We start from the raw sequence: 18637 nt of genomic DNA, 5'->3' as shown, positions 1-18637 counted from the left end.
CTTTGACAAAGGGAACAAAACCCTGAGTTCCCCTAACCCTGAAGTCCTCCAGCTCCCCTGACCCTCAAGTACTCAGTGATCCTGTACCTAGCCCACTCCTCCACTGGGACACTGGATACCCATTGCCCTACACAGCTCATGAAGCACTCTGAGGAGCCACAAGATTAGCAGCTGGAGGGGACATCACACTTCCTTTACACACCATCTCTGACAACATTAAGCAGAGCTCCACAGCTCCATGGCACAGAGAACAGATGAAGAATCTTATGCAAGTGATCCCAAATAAGCCAACTGCCTGTGACAACGCACCCTGCTCCAAAAGCATGTGTCAGGAGGCTACAGGGGAGGCTAGTAAGCTGAGTGACATGCTCTTTAGGCAGGAGGAATCCACCCAATCCTTTCCAAGAGTTACTCAGAAAGGCTGGAAACTCCAGCAGGGCCAGCAGCCAGAGGAGGGAGAACAATTGGAGATCCCACAGCAAGGAGGCGCCCTCCAGCCTTGAAAGCTGGCTCTTTGCAACACCTGGCTATGGCAAAACAGCCCACAAAAGCCTAATTTGGTTTCATCCTATCTCAACGTCTGGAGCAGTCTGCTCACTAGGAGACACCACAAACTGCAGTGCCAGGACATAGGAGCGTGGCAGATCAGCACCGTCTCTCTACCCACTACTGCTTCACTTCAAAGCTGGGCATAAACATAGACCAGTCATTTGTGTACCTCTACTTCTCACCCAACCAAGAGGACAGCAGCCTTGTGGGGACAGCCAGACACTGCTCTGGTAGCTGATGTTGTCAGTACGCCAGCTTCACAGCAGCTCTGTGATGCATGCTATTTCCAAGAGAGGGAAGGGCCCCTGCTCCCAAGCTGGACAGAAAGCAATGCAGAGTTGGCAGCAACACTTGGCACCAGAGCCAGGCAAAATATTCTAAGAATCAAGACAATGTGCCGAATTTGCATTTGTGAGGGCTGGCAAAAGTTGTAGGCATTTCACATGTCACAGTTGCTCAGTGAAGCTTCTCCATGAATTACAGTTGTTTGAATGTCCATAAAACAGGCAAGGGTTGTTTCCAATGGGGCAGTGCCCATTTGCTCATGCAGATGAGGAAAACCAGAACTAGTAGCCATGAGCAGGATATCTGAAGGTCCAGCCCCACCTGATTCATTCGCTAGTTACCATGGTTAGCTTGTAATGTGCTGTAGAAGCACATTTTTGAGACCTCACAGTGTCTCCTCTATTTTACAGAGGCCAGAAAGGGGAAGTTTATTGCCTACAGCTCCAAAAGGAGCCCTTATTAAGCCTCAGACTACAACCCAAGTCTTCTATAGCTAAGCAGCCTATTGCCTACATGCCAGACTATTGGTCTCCCTCTTCTTCACCCTCGTCATCCTCCAGGACAATGGTTCCTTATGCAGATCTCACCGCCCTGCCTTCTCCTCACTGCCCCATCACCTTTCCAAATACTGATTCTTTCGGGCTGTCTCATCGCTCCCACTTTACCAGCCTTTCCTAGGCTTTCCCACCCTTTTCCTGCCTATTGCCTCCCAGTAGCAACATGCAGTTGCTCTCCAGCGCAGAGCCCAACCCAATAAACTCAAGAGTTTCTTAATGCCCATTCCATGTTATGCCTCAGCTTTACGGAAGCAACATCAGCAGCCTTTGGGAAAAGGCTGTCTGAGGGTTTTCCTGAAAAATAGTTCACTAGCACTAACATAGCCGCACTGCCACCAATGTTTCCAGCACTGCAAGTCTTACCACAGGAAAGGAGTTGGCAGCTGCTGGTAATATCAAGCAAGACCTTAGAGGTCTGCAGACCTGTTCTGACCTGGCATCATGTAAAGGCCCCCATTCTTTCTACAGCCAAGGGAGATGAACAAGCAGCAGGTTTCCCCCTCTCTCCCCTGACACATACTATGCTAATACAAAAGCTAAGAGAGGCTGCAGATATCTGTGTTAACTAGGGAGGATGACTTAGTTGCACTCATGTGGCTGCAGATGTCTTAAGTCTTGGCCAACGTGACTTTTGACTTGAGTAGGAAAAACTGTCCCCATTTTAAATCCAGACTAGTTAAAAAAAAGTTTCACTGCATAGTTCCCTCTCTGAGTAACAGTCACCATCTCAAGTCAAGCTGGAGATTGACATGAGACTGACGCAGAGAGAAACAGAATAAATGCATAGACCAGCAGGAAGAGAGACTGAATTATGAGCCACTGAGCAGCTTTTCCGTGTTGTTTGTGACTGCCAGAAGGGAATTATCCCAGGGAGGTCAGATTCTAAACATGCTCTTTGTACTGAGAGCCCTCCTCTCTCCTCTAGGACTTGTTTACACCTATTAGAACAAATGCTTTCCCCTTTCTTTTCCCTGAAGGGTAAGCGCAAACTGAGCAGGTGACACTATCCAACTTTTAGACACGGTCTGCCTGACAGTTTTTTCTATCTCTACTTTCTGAGAGGACATCATGTATTATGAAAAAAACAAAACAAAACAAACCCAAAGCAGCAGCTGCAATGCAAACCAGCAAAGCTTAAGGGCAATCTGAGAGGGGCATTTCTAGAAGACTACTGCACTGAGAAGGGAGAAGAGATTTCAACAACTCCAAAGACTGTTAGCACCCTCAGCAGGTACAAAGCCACCATCTCACCCTCTCCAATGTGGCTACTTATCCACCAGGTCCTTTAGGCACAACTGCTGGCAGAACGGCAGAACTTCCAGCACTAGTTAACTTTCCCCCTGAGGAGCTTCCACAGCAAGCTGGTAGGAAGTGAGGACAGAACTCCCTGCAGACTAGCTGGCTACAGTATATCCTATTATGCAGCCAGGCATAGACCTCAATGGCCTTTCTGCTAAAGAGAAAAGTACTTTTCCATATGACAATTCAGCATCAGGAACAGATTCAACACATCACTTTGCCCTCAGAGAAACAGACCAAGACTGCTGAAGAGAAGCAAGCGGCAAACCCAGTGTGCAAGGACAGATGGCAAAAGAAGATGTTCTCCAGTCCTTCCTTCCATTTGCTTCATAGGGACTGCCAAGGAAGCTGACACAGCCTGCACATCTGCATGCTCCACATGACCTCCACTGGGATGCCTGGCAGCCATACCCTTGCCTTGGGAAATGACTTTCACTCAGTGCTGTGACTTGCACTCAGACACAGCTCCATATATTTCTTAGGTAAGCACTTAGATTAGTTCACTGCAAGTAACTAACTGACTAGAAAAAAAGACAACAGGATAAGGAAATCTCCTGAACAGAAAACAGTCAAAGACTGGGAGAACAGTAGTGGGGCCATATTGACCTCTGCGTGCTTGCCTTGCTTTTGTTCTTCCCTAGGCGTTTGCTTGCAACCACTGCTGGAGATTACTGGGCTAGAAGGACTCCTGGTCTGTGGCAGCACAGCTATCCTTATGCTCCCCTAAAACAACTCAGGCCAGTTACTGCCCCTGCAGAGCACGGAGAGGGAGGGAGAAGCTAAGTATGTCTAGCAGTGATAACTGCACAGAAGAAAGGCCAGACCTTACCGTAAGTGACCATAAGCAGCAAAAAGTTGGCATTGCGGAACAGACGGAGGATTGATTGCACATAGGAATACTCCTCTGTTGGTCTTGACTGGATCAAGGCCTGAGCTCGGCTCGGAGGGTGTGGGGGCTTCTCCTTGAAGACTGAAACCAGACACAAAGTACACCTGTTTGTAATGGTGCAATCAGGGAGCCTGAGCACACACTGTGGGTAGAGCCATTTGAGGGACAGCAGAGAGGCTAGTAAAACCAAGTGTACAAAACACACCATCGCCTTAAGCTTTGATCTCCATGCATGAACTTATCCAGAAACAGGAGAGAACAGGGTCTCTTCAACAATAACTCCTGCCACTGGGGAAACACCTTGCCTTCAATTAGCTTTTTGTGTAGGCAGTGTCTGGCAGCAACAAAAGAGTTCTCAGGTCTAATAATGCCTTTGTCTCCAGGATGATGACCAGCCAGCTGCAAAAGTGTTGCATGGAGTTACAAATGCAGAAGCGGAATGAGAAAAGCCAGCTGGCAAAGGTGGCCTGGTGCCCTGCAGTGCCCAGTGCCTAGGGAGCAATGATCTATGCCAGGTTTTATTTCAGGCCTGGCACTTAGGCTGGCCAAGCCACCTGCTATCCCTAACTAGCATTAAAGTAGCATCCAGAAATCCTGGTCACAGATGATACTGCTGTACCAGGTGCTAGACGGCCATTTTTGTACCTTGCCTATTCCCTGCCCCAGATTCTTTAAAGTCTACATCTGATTCAGCCACCAGGCAACATGAACAAGCTGGCAAGAGGAGCCTATAGAAAAAAAAAATTACATGGAGTTCAGCAGACAAGCTCTGCTCTCCAGTGAGCATGCCAATCTTTCATGCTAAAGATCTGGCTTCCACTTCACATGTTAAGCAGGGGAATTGCACCTCTAGTGTCCTGCTACTACCCTTAATGTTTCCTTCTCTCCACTCATAATTGGTTACCTTTTTTTCTCCTAGGAACACCTTGTTCCTGTGATGCCATATAACCTGCCTCTTTCTCCCTACCCTTAAGATGTAGCCAGGTCCAAGACATAACCTAAGGCCTAGCACTGTGTTTGCAGGCAAGATGACTGTGAACCTTGGAAGATTTCTGTTGGCTTTTAAAGGACTTATTCATGCCAGGGTTTTATTACGCAAGCAATCAAAGGATGAAATGAACAATTTGGCAGTCTCACTCACAACCTTTTGTATTCCCTTCTACATGTGCTGTTCATCAAGGGCTTGAAGCAACAAGATATGGTATTGCATGACCCTGTCAGCTGCATGCTAGGACACATCCCCAGATGACCTCCCCAGCCTATTTCCTAGCACCCAGGCCCCTCTCACACACAGACTGATCTTCTCAGTCCCACCTGGTTTCATGTGCACGCTCCCACCTCCTTACCTATGACGACCAGGATGAATAGGGCTGTTGCCACGCCTGCAGTCATGAAGAACATGATGCTGATGTGGTAGGCCAGCTTCTCCACATCCTCCACATTGGGAACCAGAACTGGAGGGACCAGAAAGCCCACAGCGATGCCGAGCTGAGCAGGAGAGAGAGGGGACACACAGAGGTGTGACATGGAACCACAGCACTGCCACCACCCCACAGCTCAGCCCCCTGATGCCCAGTAATGGCTCAACTGAGCCTAATCCAATTTCACAACCAAGATGAAAATCTTCTTTACCACCCAACAATTAAGAGATAAAAGCCAGCTACCCATTGCAATTAGGCCATAAGAGAGGTCCCTCCACTGCACTCACAATTGTCAGGATATTCAAGGCAAGGTTTTATAATAGAATTGAGCAGAATTAATACCTGCCTCCCTCGAAGTGGAGGTCTTTCTTCCCTTGTCCTCCCCCATGCATGTATGTTCCTGTCCACACACACATCCCACTCCTTACCTTGCACCTGCTCTGGTGCTGGCCTGATCACCTGGTAATCCAATTTTGCTCATTAAAAATGGCAGAAAACAAGACCCTCAAAACCCACCACAATTCTTTGCTGGGTTAATGAGTTGAACCAATTTATTTTCCAGTCAGACAAGTGCAAGGGCCGAGATGGAAATCTGCCCGCTCCTGATAAGTGAGATATTAATCTGGCTCAGCCACTTTATGACACTGTTTCCTAATGAGCCCCCTCCCAAGACAAGGTTCACCCTATGACCACTAGGAGAACCTAGAAAAACATCAAGGTTGAGAGCAAAGTAATTGCTGACAGCACGTATCCTAAACATCGAGGTTGTGTGATGGGACTTGGGAACTGCCCCTGGATAAAATGCTTGGCTCTGAAGAGCTGCAAGAAGAAATGCCTGCAGCTCTAGCCTCTACTGCGCAAAGAGGCCCGCATGTCCAGCTGAGGAGCTCCTGCAGTGGCAGCACACACTTTAGTGAGGACATTAGGGCTTTTAACTCCGCGGCTATTTCTCCAGGACAGTGACAAGGAGCTGTAGCAACACAGACTTTGCCACACTGATAAGTGGGACTGACAGTGGCACAGACCTTCAGTGCCACCTTCAAATGGGAGAGAGAAGAAACAGCTGCTTTGGTGCTTAGGAGCACACTCTTCTTTTCATAAAGTGGGAGCCAAAGTGCACTCAGCACATTTGTCAGTACTCTAAACACAAGAGGAGCCTGCAAAAGCCACTTTTTTCCCCCCTTTGTGTTTCACCATTTCTGGCTAGATTTCAGTCACCATTTGGTTCCCAATCACTGTGTATTTACCCATTTCCCTGGTCCTTCCCAGTGCTTGCAGCCCTCTCAGGGGATATAGTCAAATTAAGCCCATTGCATTTACCATTTCCTTACAGGAAACATTAGATTGATAGGAATCAATTAGCACCACCATGACCCATTGTGCCAAGATAATGGACTGGAGAGGATACTGTTTATGCCTCACTGACGACTGAACAGCAGCAAGACAGCACCGCTAGCCAGCTGCTGCCCTATAGAAGGATTCTGCAGTGCTCGATGTCTTCATAGTCCCTGGAAAGGGTCTATTACTCTACAGGTATGGAAAGCAAGGACTAAGAAAGGCGAGGACTATGCTGCCCATAAACCACATCCAAGCATGTCAGCACACAGAGCAGAGCTACCCAAGAGCCCTGTAACCCAAGCACAAGCTCAGACATGTTGCTTGGGCTGCCTTCTAGCAAAAACTCCTTGTGCTTTCTGCATGCTTTCTCTGTCCTATCTCCATGTTTCTGGGATGCCGATGGACTCATTTTGGAAGACCCACTCACTGGTCAAGATCAAGATCACAGAACAAATACATTTCAGGTGCCATATCTGGTAGCTGGCATAGAAATCAGCTTGTGCCATCCAGCCCCAGAAAACTCTCCACAAAATCCTTCCTCCTCCATCCAGCTGATGGATTTTTGAGACAGGAAGAATGCTTATGTTTCAAACAGAGCTATCTGCTAGACATAGACATCCTATTTAGCTTACAAAGAAGTAACTTTCAACCATGTCTGGCCAAACTTCTCCTATGTCAAACAGTGCCCTCCACTGGGACCTGGAATAGCCTGGGTCAGGATCAGCAACAGGCACCTGTGCCAAGTTCATTCTTGGTGCTGGGACATCACAGGGAGCCAGTGGGGAGAGTCACCAAGAGGTCACAGATGTGCCCCACTGGTTCAGGGCACTGTCAGGAATGAGAACATTCGGGGGTTGGTTAAACGGACTGAAGACAGACACAAGTCGTGCTGACCCAGATAGCAAGTCAAGGACTGAAAGAGCTTAGGAGGAAACTTAAGAGACCATTAGGAAGGTTAAACCTTCCTAACACCCACATGGCACAGGCAGCCTCTGACACAGGACTAAACTTGCCAGAGCTCAACTTTGTTCAGACATGGCCTATCCCCAGCCTCTCGTCACAGTGAGTCAGATCTGCTCTCCTCTTCTGCACTGCCCGCTGATCCCTGAGACTCACTACCAGCGAGCACAACTATCAGCTGGCTTAGAGGCTTCAAGCTCTGATCTTCATTAAGTAACACACCTCCCCCTTCTCTGCACGAGGGAAACAAGCCAGCAGCTGCACAGAAAAGGCAACTGTACCAAACACAGATGCTCACAGAGATCGCTCCTAGAGGGCAGAAGCCTGTTTGTCTCTGCAGCACATTTATTTTGCCCTGCTTGTGGCCAAAGCGCACGCCTGTGGCCCCGGCGTGCCTGCTCAGCCCAGGACACAGCCACACTGGGCTTCACTCCTACCTCTTTAGCATTCTCTGCAATCACATGCTAGTCCCACGAGCTGCTGAACTGCAGCAAAACAAGAAAAGGAAAGGAGGAGAGATCCATGCTTTATTCTGACCTCTGACATAAGTTTCTCCAGGACCACAGTCAAGATTCACTCTTTTCAGGTCTCCCTCTAGCTTCTCCTTCCTGAAAAAGGATCTATCTGATGTACCTAGCAGAGAGGGTATTGAGAATCTGTTTTGCAAATTGTTCAGAAATCCTTTACTGGGAAGTCCTATAGTCATCACTTACCCAACAGGACACAGACTTGCTCAGCTTTCTTGAACACTGCTGTTATCTTTTCAGAAGACCTGAACAATTTTTTTAACCATAAATGGATGTTTTGTCCTCTCTTCCCTTCCCAAAAAAGGAACCACTTTTATCCATTAGGAGTTTGTTAAACCTTTGAGAAGGGACTAGGTGGTAGAAGGGAAAAGAAAAAAAAAAAAAAATCACAGCAATAAGAGCTACATTTTATATTTCAGAGCAACTGATGTTATTAATCCTATGAAGATGAGGCCCCTTGACTTGACTAAAAGTGAAGATTTTCTGGAGGATACTCACAGACCATGGATTATTCATACCATTTTTAGCAACGAAGACAAGCTCTAAACAACACGATGAGTGTTACACACCACATACTTTACCTTTCACAAGGAGATTTTTAGCCTGGTTCTCAGCAGGCCAGTGCCCACATCACCATCAGCCCAACAGGCAACACTGTAACCGGTTAACCAGAAAATTTAAAGATGCCTTAGCAAGGGAAAAATAACTTTTCTCCCTTCTCCACACCTCTCTCATCAGGGCTGGGAAAATAAAGCAATGTACAAACAAGGTTGGTTCTGCAGCAGTCTGTACTACCCTCCTTACAGAGACTGTCAGTCATTAGGGTTCACAGTGCAGTTCCTCTCACCAGCATACAAATTAGCATCTCCAACCTTTGTACAGGCAGAAAGGTCTCCAAGACCTATATATGTAGGCTCTAGTTCCCAAAATTTGGCACATCATTCAGCATCCCCACACCCAAAACACACAACACTGTCCTGATCTCTGAGAATCTCTCCTCAGGAACCAGGTTGCTGGCACTTTATTTTAAGAAGGCTTTGGAGTAATTTTTAAACAGAATACCAGGGAAGTCAACAACTACAGCAGAGTGCACTGTCCAGGTGACTTGTTCTTTAAAGGCTGATAACGGATAGAAGGAATGTATTTCCTACCTGAGTTTTGTCAAGGACCAGTCCCAACAACATCGTCATATTCAAGATTCAAGCGTATACAAGAACAGGCAACAAAACCAAGAGCAAGTGGCTAATAAGATAGTATAAATATACCCTAAGTCTTGAAATGGAAAATGGGTTGTCTAATTTAAGTTTAGCTGTTTGTATACCAAGAGTCTGCTGAAGGAAGATAATCAGTACAGTATCAGCATAAAAATTGTAAATGAATGATCGATGGAGGAGTGGGTCTCCACCTTAAAGAAAACTAAGAGTCAGCAACAGGAATACAGAAGACCTATAAAATTCCGTAAGTAAGCACAAATATTGACAGAGGAGACCACCAAACCCAGAAGGTCAATTAAAGTGTTAAAAGATAGAAAGAGAGATGCTGCAAAGGCAGAAAAAAATACAACAGTGAGAAATTTCGACAATGCCCTTGCAGGCTAAATAAGCGTCATGACAGAGATGATGCAGAGACTGCATTTTTTGATTCCATAAATACTCTTTTCTGAGGAGAACCTGTAAGAGGCAGCACAATTTGTGATTTAGACCTAGAGCAGCACAGTGTGACCACGATCAATATTACAGAACGGTTCTACACTGCACTCAAATTCAGCTTCCTTGCAGCAGCGACAAAAAAAAAAAACAAAAACCAACACCCTCCAAAGGTCTATGGCAATATTTAACTCACAAGAGGGAGCTGCCTTAAAGGAAAGAAGCTTGTTAAAAGGAAATTAAAAAGAAAAACCAAAGAAATTAAATGCTTGCAAGTGGCATTAAGACTCTGTAAAGACTGCATCAGAGGCTCAGTGTAAGCCTAGAGAATATTAGCAAAAGATTTTAGAACACAATAAAGGAACCACAGTTAAGTGTAAAAAAAACCCAAAACCAACCAAACAAAAAAAACCCAAACAAACCCAAAAACCAACACCACCCAACTCAAAAAACAGACATTATTCCTTCAAGCAAAGCAAAAAAGACAGCAAGCTGGACCAAGATAAAGTAAAACCATAATTAGGCCAAAAAAGGCTGTGGAACAACTTTACAAACTAAGTCAAAACTCTTCAAAAAACACAGCAAAATCAGGAAGCCTGCCAGAAAGTCTTTAGGGCCAAAAGATGATCACTGTGGAAGGAGAACATTAGAGAAAAGAGGGAGAACTAAATGAATTCTTGCACCAGCATTCACGACATATTTATGGGAGGTTTCCACATCAACAGAACCTCTTCACATGACAAAAATCTGAAGCATTTATCAGTGGAGGATCTTAATCAATTTATTTCAACTAATTTCTTCTACGAGGCATCAGGACCAGATGGTATTCATCCAGGAGTTCAAAAGAACAAGTAAACAGAAACCCCACACTACTTGCACACAAACACACCAAACTGCTAACTCTGCTCTGTTACCAAATACTCAAATCAGGAATGGAGGAAGGGAAAAGTGATGTGAATTTTTAAGACGCCTGGCACAGGCAGGAGTCCCAGGAAACCCCAGGGCCAGCAGCCCACTGGTTTGGCCAAATGGGCAGAAACTGTAGCAATCAAAAGATTGAAGTTTACGCATTGATAAACACCAATACAACAGGCTTTTCAGACACTATCATTTCAACACAATCCCAGCAAGTTCCCAAGCCAAGACTTCAGAGAATTAGGAGGATACACTCCTTTTTTACCATCTTTCCCTTAGCACTTATCACTGACTGGCCTGGGCTGCCTGACAAATTTGGCCTTACCTAGGCCAGATGCTCTTCTGTTCTGATGCACTGTACCTTTCCAAAGGAAAGGCTTTTGGGAAAAAAAATAAAATCAAGGGCTTCACCTGCTCTCAGCAAAGAGAGCTCATTGCATTTGTCAACACACCACTGGAGCTACTCTACCTTTCCACTCCCAGAAGAGTGACTTTTAACAGGGCCCACACTCATTTTGACCTGGAAGTCAATCTTTCACACACACCGCCCACACCACCACCACCCCAGATCAGCCTGGAGAACAGAAATAGAAGAATAACCACCCACTGCAGACCTCTCTTTGAGGGATGTTTGTGAAACTCCATCAAATTCAATGTTTTAAAGCATGAATAAAACCAACACTTCACCTGTGCCAAAGACTTCCCTCCTGGCAGCCCTACACTGAGCCACCCACACAGTGCCACTGCCAGAAGCCTTCTGAGGGTCACACCAACCCAATTCCCTTCAGGGCCACCCCTCCATTTCTAATGAAGCCTCCTCCACTGCCTCTGAAAGCAGGGGAGCAGGAAAGATTCATGTAACTGCTGGGGAGATGCAGTACCAGTCTTGAACTATTTACTTATAATGCACAGCACTACCACTAATCCTCAACATCCACATCAACCAAGGAACACGGAGATGAGGAATCCTCTAGAAAACCAGAGGGACTACCATGCTTTGGAAGAAAATGACTGATATTTCAATTGTTTCAACAAGTCAGTCCTGCTGTACATGCTGATTTACCTGTTTTCTGACAGATATGTTTAAGCCTGTTAGGGCTTCAAATTTTCAAGATGTTCTTCTCCAGACACAATAGTAGAGATGGGTTTGGGGTTTTGTTTTGGGGTTTTTTAAATTATACTTGATTCTAATACAAGTGGCTTCAGATACCAAAAGCTTAAAAACAAATCCTGTGAGATTCCCCAAATGAACGATGAGAACTGACCCGACAATATTATCACCAGGGAAGCCAAGGTTCTCAGTGAAAAGTCAACAAAGCAAGCCTGCACACTGCAACTGTTGTTCTTCTGGAAACCTCCATCTCAGGTAACCACCAGAACAATACGTTGTCTCTCCAAAAATCTTACAGACAAAACACACAAGCCAAGTACAGCAACATCCGTGCCATTCAGTAACATAGGAGACTAGATCAGGATGTCACGTAGCCCACACTAGCTACCCTGTAGTGCAAACCAGTACAAAGATGCAGAACGTAACTGGTAGTGGCAAAAGGACACAACTGACAGGTGGGACGAGGGGAAAGTTGCACAGTTTGCTGGATCTGAACAATGTGCCTCTTGTTGCAGTAGGAAAGTCCTTATGAAGGGGAATAGAAGGGATCTCCTCCTCACTACATTGCTTTTACATGTATGAGAGAGGGGAACTTTGAACCAAGTTCAATACACACAGGACCTGTGCCAGATGCCTCTCCAACTGTTCTGCAAACATAATTAAATGCATCAGACCTGGATCTCCATTCACCCAGGGAACCCCTTTGAGGGGGTTCCTATTGCAAAGCCCTGCGCAACACAGCCTCTTCCTCTACTCTTGTCTGTGCGTACCAAAGCTCTGCCCTGCTGTGCTCCCTCCTTTTCTAACTACAGGTGCCTCCCACACTATAACCATGATATTTCACAGGAGCAGCTAAACTTTTGGGCACTACAATTCACGTATCACAATCTGCAGAGAGCGGCCAGCCACCCCTTCTCACACCCTGTGACTCCTACTGCACATCGGCTTCCCAATCCTTTGCTATCAGCACAGGTCCCAGCTGCCTTTCTATACAAAAGGCTACAGTAGAATTGAAAATACCTGACTGAAAAGCTGTGTAAAGCAGAAGCTGCTAGCTCCTATGCAGTATACTTTTGTATGGATTGCTGTCCAGAATATGCTTCTTCTATACCACTGACAGCAAAACTAAAAGAGCCTGTTGAAATCCAGATAATCAGGAAGTCAACCTACATAAATGTTTGCAAACTACAGCTTAGTCACCTTTCTTGCAGTTTTAAGAAGCAGAAAGGACCCAGGTTGTGAAAGGAAAAATTGTAATCCAGGCCTTGTGACAAGATAAGACAGGGCTTAGGCTCTTTTTTACTCTCCCACTGATGTGGGAGATAATGTATTTTTTTCAAACTGCGCTTGCACAACCAAAGCTCTTCTGGAAGCAAAGCAAACTCCCTTCCTCATCACACTTCTGCTTCTGTGGCATCATCTCATACTGCTTAATATGATGCAATGCCGTATGATGAAGACTACTTCTCTATGCAAGACATTCAGGGCCTCTCAGCCTTGAATGCACCTTCCCCCAGTTTACTGGGAAAGAAATGCAACACAGCAGAACAACAGCAGTAGATAAAAGAGAGTAAAGCAGAAGGAGGGTTTCAGCTCTGACAGCTACCTCAGCTGCTGCTGGAATCCTCAGTCGGCATATAATACTTTGGTTGAGGTCCTACTACAGTCACCTAACATAGCCAGCCCCGGAGGATCCTGAAGGGCAAGTGCTGAGGGTCCCATAGGGCAGGCCCTCCTAGCAAAAACACTGCAGTCATTCATTTAACTCCCATGCAACTTCCACAGAACATAACCCAAAAGTCAACTGCTTCTGTGAGGGAGAAGGGAGAGCTGCCTTTGCTGTATGGCTGGGAAGGGAGCACCAGATGAAATGGGTAGAAAAAGTTCATTTCAGGCTCCAGTGTCCATTTATAGAAATTTAGGCATTCCTGGGAAAGCCACATTGCTATTTGGTCAGCACACCCTCCCACACTGAGCCACGTTCAGGATCTCGGAGAGCTGGCCACACAGCACCCCTTGTGATCCAAGTGCTCTGATCCACCCTGCCCTTCTTTACAGGGGGAGAAAGGAGCCAGGGCTGGAGAATGTCAACCATTAACTACTGCCACTATCAGCTCCTCTTGGTTCCTTGCTAAAATCTTCTCTATTCTAATAGCTAAAACCCTGGGAGACACAGGGCCAAGCTACAGAGGGATATGAGGCAGACCACCACCTGCCCCTATTTCTAAGAGGGATCAAATCTCATCTGAAGAGATGGGGAGCCTCCAGCAGGGACAGAACAGCCAAAGAGAACTAGAAGTCCACTCGAAGACAGGAATTCCACAGAATGTTCTCCATTTCCACAACACTTCTTAGGCTTTCAGATGCTGCCTTCCCTGAAGGGAGAAAGGTACAGAACAGAGTTAGCAGTGAGGCATCAAACAGCAGCACATGCTCAGCACAAACAGCACTGCAGGTTCACCAGCACAAAAGCAATGGCCATTCAGATGTTGCAGACCCGAGGCAACACCCACCCCACCTACTACCCCATGCAGATTCTTTCCCCCAATTCAGAACAAGAGGAAAGGACCCACCAGGAGAGAGAGAGCATTTCCCTGAATCTCATTCACAGCTTATCATCCAGTTTGTCCACTTCAAAAGCCATCACCTAATCACTGCTAGACTGGCACTCCCAGCAGTCTGCAGATAGCACCTAGAAGCTCTGCCTCAGGCCGTTTCTGTTAGGGAAGTCCTGAATCTTTGAAGTCACGTGCCAGCTGCATCAGAACAAGGACCCCTGAAGATCAGTAAGGTACTGCATCATCTTTCCCCAGAGGCAGAGATGAACATGAAGCTGAAGTTTTCTTTCCTCCCAAACCACATCGACACCTTTTATCAAAGGTGATAGATAGATAGATAGATAGATAGATAGAGATAGATAGATAGATAGATAGATAGATAGATAGATAGATAGGATCCCTGCTAAAAAATGAAGAGGCAAAATTACAGCAGAAAGATTGTCTAACACATCTGCATCCTTACTCCCAAGCCCATCAGCTGCTTGTTTCTCTTTGTCAGAATGGCAAGAGCCGGGAATAAGGCCTATTTCAATCAAAAAAAGTAACAAATATCGGTGGCAAAGCGATACAAAGTCACAAACAGAAATGTTTTCATTGCCCCTGTGCAACAGTTATACACTTCTCTGAGTGCTGCCCATGTGGCATGTCCATCAGGTGACAATAGGGAGATACCCCTAACATGCCTGAAGAAGCGTGGCCCAAGCACAGCAGTCCAGCATGCACCATGACAGCTGAAGCAGAGAGCTGGTACCTGGCCACCAGGCTCCAGTTTATAAATCTCAAAAAGCTGTGAGAATTTAACTCGTTACCTAAACATCCCCCCCACTGTGTTAGTTCTGTCACGCCACAGCACTGTGTTTCCTCATCCCCAAAAGACAGCAGAGCAAGTATGTTAAAGGAAGGGGCAAGGCCTGCTGCTCCAGCAAGCCCATACTCCTGCAAATGCTAGTATCTCAGGAGAGTGTTTCTTCCCGCTGCGGTCCTGTCACCAGCAAGAATGAGGGGACAGTCTCCCTCTGACGTAGAAATCAGAAGCCTGTTTGCTGCAACCTGTCAGGTCTGAACCATGGCCCCAAACAGGGAACGGGCTGATGAATCAATACACCAAATGGAAGCAGCACAGCCTTACGCAAACCGCTCTCTCCCGCCCACCTCTTGTGTATGTGACTTCACATAGATATCCAGCACCGAGCTCCTCAAGTGACACTGCTGACGACGTAGCAGGCACGCTACTACTGACGGCTGTATTTCAGAAGCATGTCTGACAGATTCCTCCCAATATTCAAACACATCTGAAGGACATCAGTGAACTCTCCAAAACACTTCTGCTTCCTTAGCCCAGAACTTCAGCCTGAGAAAAAGTTCCCACATAGATTTTCCCCAGTCTTTTAAGCAATGAGAAGCTAGAAATATTTTAGTAACACTAATATTTTAATGCGAAAGTATCCAACATGCAAGTAAACCCCATTCCACACCTCCCCATACATGCACTTGCAGGGACAAGGAAAATGAACTAATATCTCCCTGTTAAAATGGGGAAAAGTAAAATGTCATGAAAACGGTCAGTGGGTAAACAAGAGAATGTGATCACCTCCTCCACAGGTGTCCAGACTCCTCTCTTCTAGAAGCTCTCCAGCATTGATTCAAGAGTGCTCAACCTTACCCTTCTTTGCACTTCAGATACCACAGCCAACACATGACCAGAAACAACCGAGGAGAGTCTGATACCCTACTAGGGATTGTTTGTTTTTTAAAAGATATTTAATACCTAGTCTGACTGATTCAATGATTTACTATTCAGGGCCAACTCTGAACCTGAAGGTTACCACCACTCAGCAAGCAGCAGCGGCGTCCTGAGCAGACATCACCCCGGCAGACCTAGATGAACCAGCAAGCAGGGCTCTCCTCAGGATAGTGCTGCCTAAGGCCAAGAGGGTAGGAGCAGAAAGAGGGCAGATGTATCAAACAAGGAAGCAGTGATACTGCCTTACTCCTCCATGTAGTTGGTTGCAATTCTTGATAGAGAGGGACATCAGTACTTGGCATTCAATAATAATAATCATGATAACAACTCACGACAGTTTTCCACCTTGAGGATCTGTAACTAAGTGACGTGGCAAGGAAAGGAAAAACATACAGTAGAGGAATGGACATAGGGAATAATTGGCCATACTGGCATACTGCAATTACAAACCTGCTGTATTATACCCTTTGCTAAAACACAGTCTTTAACTGCAGAGTCAGAAAAAAAAGGACGCCTCTATTTCTTCCCCCTGCCCAACGTCACCAGTAAACAAAATAGCTACTTTTCATTCACTGTGATTATGCACCTCAGGACCCTTGACTAAGGGAATGAATACTCCTTCCTATGGAGCATGCCCTGCCTTTAGTCATTGCCATTTCTGACTTCTCCAATTCTCTAAAAGGAAAGTCTGGGCTTACAAAGCAAAGGCTGTGTACTGAACTGAGGTCTCATCGCCATGTCATTTCAACCCCCAGAGCAGTGTGGAACACCAAAAGTGTAGTCAAAGTTTGCTCTTCACAACTGTTATACTAACCCGCTCCTTTTAAGACGATGAGGATACCACACATGCATATAGCACAGGCTGAAAACTTCATTGTTTGGATTTCTTATGCACACTGTTGAGTAACTCCACCTGAATAATTAAAAAAAAGTCTGACAGCAAAATGCTCAGTTACTTATTTACTCCTAAATCAGCAGAGTGCTCATGCCAAGTTAAATGCCTTCCACTCTAAAGATTCATTTAAAACACATAAAAAACAGCCCACTAGCCTGGGTGATAAGAGTGAAGAAGAAATCTTAGATTCACTCAGAGAAAGATAAGTATGTTTTCTCTTTCCAAAAGATGTAAACCAGAATCTCCTTAATTCCCTAGTGCTGTTTCACAAACTTCAGTTCCTCAAATACCATCTCCAAGCATTCACCTCTTTTTGCCTCAGCAGTGTCTAAATAAATACAGAAACCCAGGAATGTGGGGAAAGGAGACCTCAAACCCAGTGCACACAAAGTTATCTGTGAAGAAGAACCGTGCATTAGAAACTACCTGAATTGCAAACCATTCAAATCTGAATAGCAGCCACCCACAGGCTGAGTCAAAGATGGTCCAGGGTGGTGCAGAGTCATGTGTAGAGGAGTACATTGGGTCTCAAAGCAAGGGGCACAGGTCCAGCCTAGCAGCTAATGCCGGGTTCTGCTTCCCTTTTCTTCGTGTCAGCGTTGCAGAGCCAGACTCACTTCGTTTATGCCACATTGCATCAGTATTGGCCTATCGGCTTCGTGCAACAGGGGTGAGTGGGTGTTCTGGTGCAAGGGTCAAGAAGCCATTTCCGTGATCCTTTCAAAGCTGTGGAAAAATTTATCCTCTGAGCACTAGCTGGCTACAAGAAAAGACCATCACAGCTTGAGCAAGTGTGGGTCGCTGGCCTCCCTGACCCACCTTGATACAAGTGCTCGGGGAGCTTACCTCACCCTAGCCTGATGGAAGGTTTGTTTCTTTTCAAAGCAACTGCTTGTGGAAACTCTGTACCTACTTTTAAGAGGTATGAAAATGCTAAAGTCCTTTTCCTTCAGGGCTCAGTGACAAGTACTCTTTTCAGCAGACAGCTAATCTCCTTTGTCCCATCTAGTTGTCAGGAGGAGGAGGATATTGCAGTGTCAAGTCTAGGTGCAACTGTAGATCTGAGGTTTGCAGGACACTCTGCCTAAAGCACCGTTTCTCAGCACCGCACATTCCCCTCCAGCCCATCCATGGTTCTACTGAATCATACCCCTGGACTGGAGATTTGCAGCCATGGGAGTAGGAGGGCACTGGAGAAGACCCTGAGCCCAAACATCTCTCAAAGCCAGAATCGTATCCAACCCCCATGCTGCCCCCAACGTTGTAGACTTAGGTCCCACTTGCCTCTGCCACCACCATCAGCCCACAGCCTAGCCTCAGCTGCATCCCTCCAGGTGCCAGCTGCATTTCCCAGGGGAAATTTCATGTAAGTGCCTCTTACCGTTGCTGCTGCCCTCCAGGCCCTGTGCATCTCTTCCCCCTCCCTGGTTTGCCCCCTTAGCACTCCCAGTCTCCGGCCAGGCAGGTGGCAGCCCACCCCACGTGCCCGGCCAGCCAGGGGGCAGCCACCCATTACCTGGTTCCCAAAGACAGCGATGGAGCAGGCAGTGGAGACCTCGCGGGAGCTGAACCAGACGGAGGCGATGCGCGAGGGCATGCCCAGGATGAAGACCTGGGCCAGGGAGCAGATGACCTGCCCCAGCACAGTGATGGGGAAGAGGTGCGGCTTCAGGCTGCCCAGCTTCACCCAGGCACCCAGGGCATTGAGGGCCGAGCCAGCCAGGGCGATGAGGCGCAGGCCCCTCTTGTCCAGCAGCCAGGCGACAGGGAAGAGCAGGGCGATGTAGGTGAGCATGTAGCTCATGGAAAGCCAATCGATGGCGAAGGCGCTCACGCCGTAGAAGCACACGAAGACATTGTTGATGCTGCCGTACTGGATCCACTGGAAGGCGTTGCACAGGGAGTAGCTGCTGAAGAGCAGCACCATGGCCCAGCGACGCCGG

General features: G+C 46.7%; 1 protein-coding gene across 1 annotated transcript in view; it reads right to left on the bottom strand.

Moving 5' to 3' along the window:
• FLVCR2 (feline leukemia virus subgroup C cellular receptor family member 2) overlaps positions 1 to 18637 on the bottom strand; it is a 32997-nt gene that overhangs the window by 13474 nt on the left and 886 nt on the right. Inside the window, exons 2-4 of the mRNA XM_019472482.1 lie at positions 18211 to 18637; positions 4926 to 5067; positions 3520 to 3660 (exon numbers count right to left, since the gene is read on the bottom strand). Of these exons, the coding sequence (XP_019328027.1) occupies positions 3520 to 3660; positions 4926 to 5067; positions 18211 to 18621 (694 nt within the window). The 5' untranslated portion in view covers positions 18622 to 18637. The remainder of the gene's footprint in view (positions 1 to 3519; positions 3661 to 4925; positions 5068 to 18210) is intronic.

The sequence above is a fragment of the Aptenodytes forsteri genome, unplaced genomic scaffold (genome assembly GCF_000699145.1).
Source record: "Aptenodytes forsteri isolate BGI_AS27 unplaced genomic scaffold, ASM69914v1 Scaffold193, whole genome shotgun sequence".
Taxonomy (NCBI): Eukaryota; Metazoa; Chordata; class Aves; order Sphenisciformes; family Spheniscidae; genus Aptenodytes; species Aptenodytes forsteri.
Note: the sequence above shows the minus strand (reverse complement) of the source record. Positions and strands in the feature narration are given on the sequence as shown.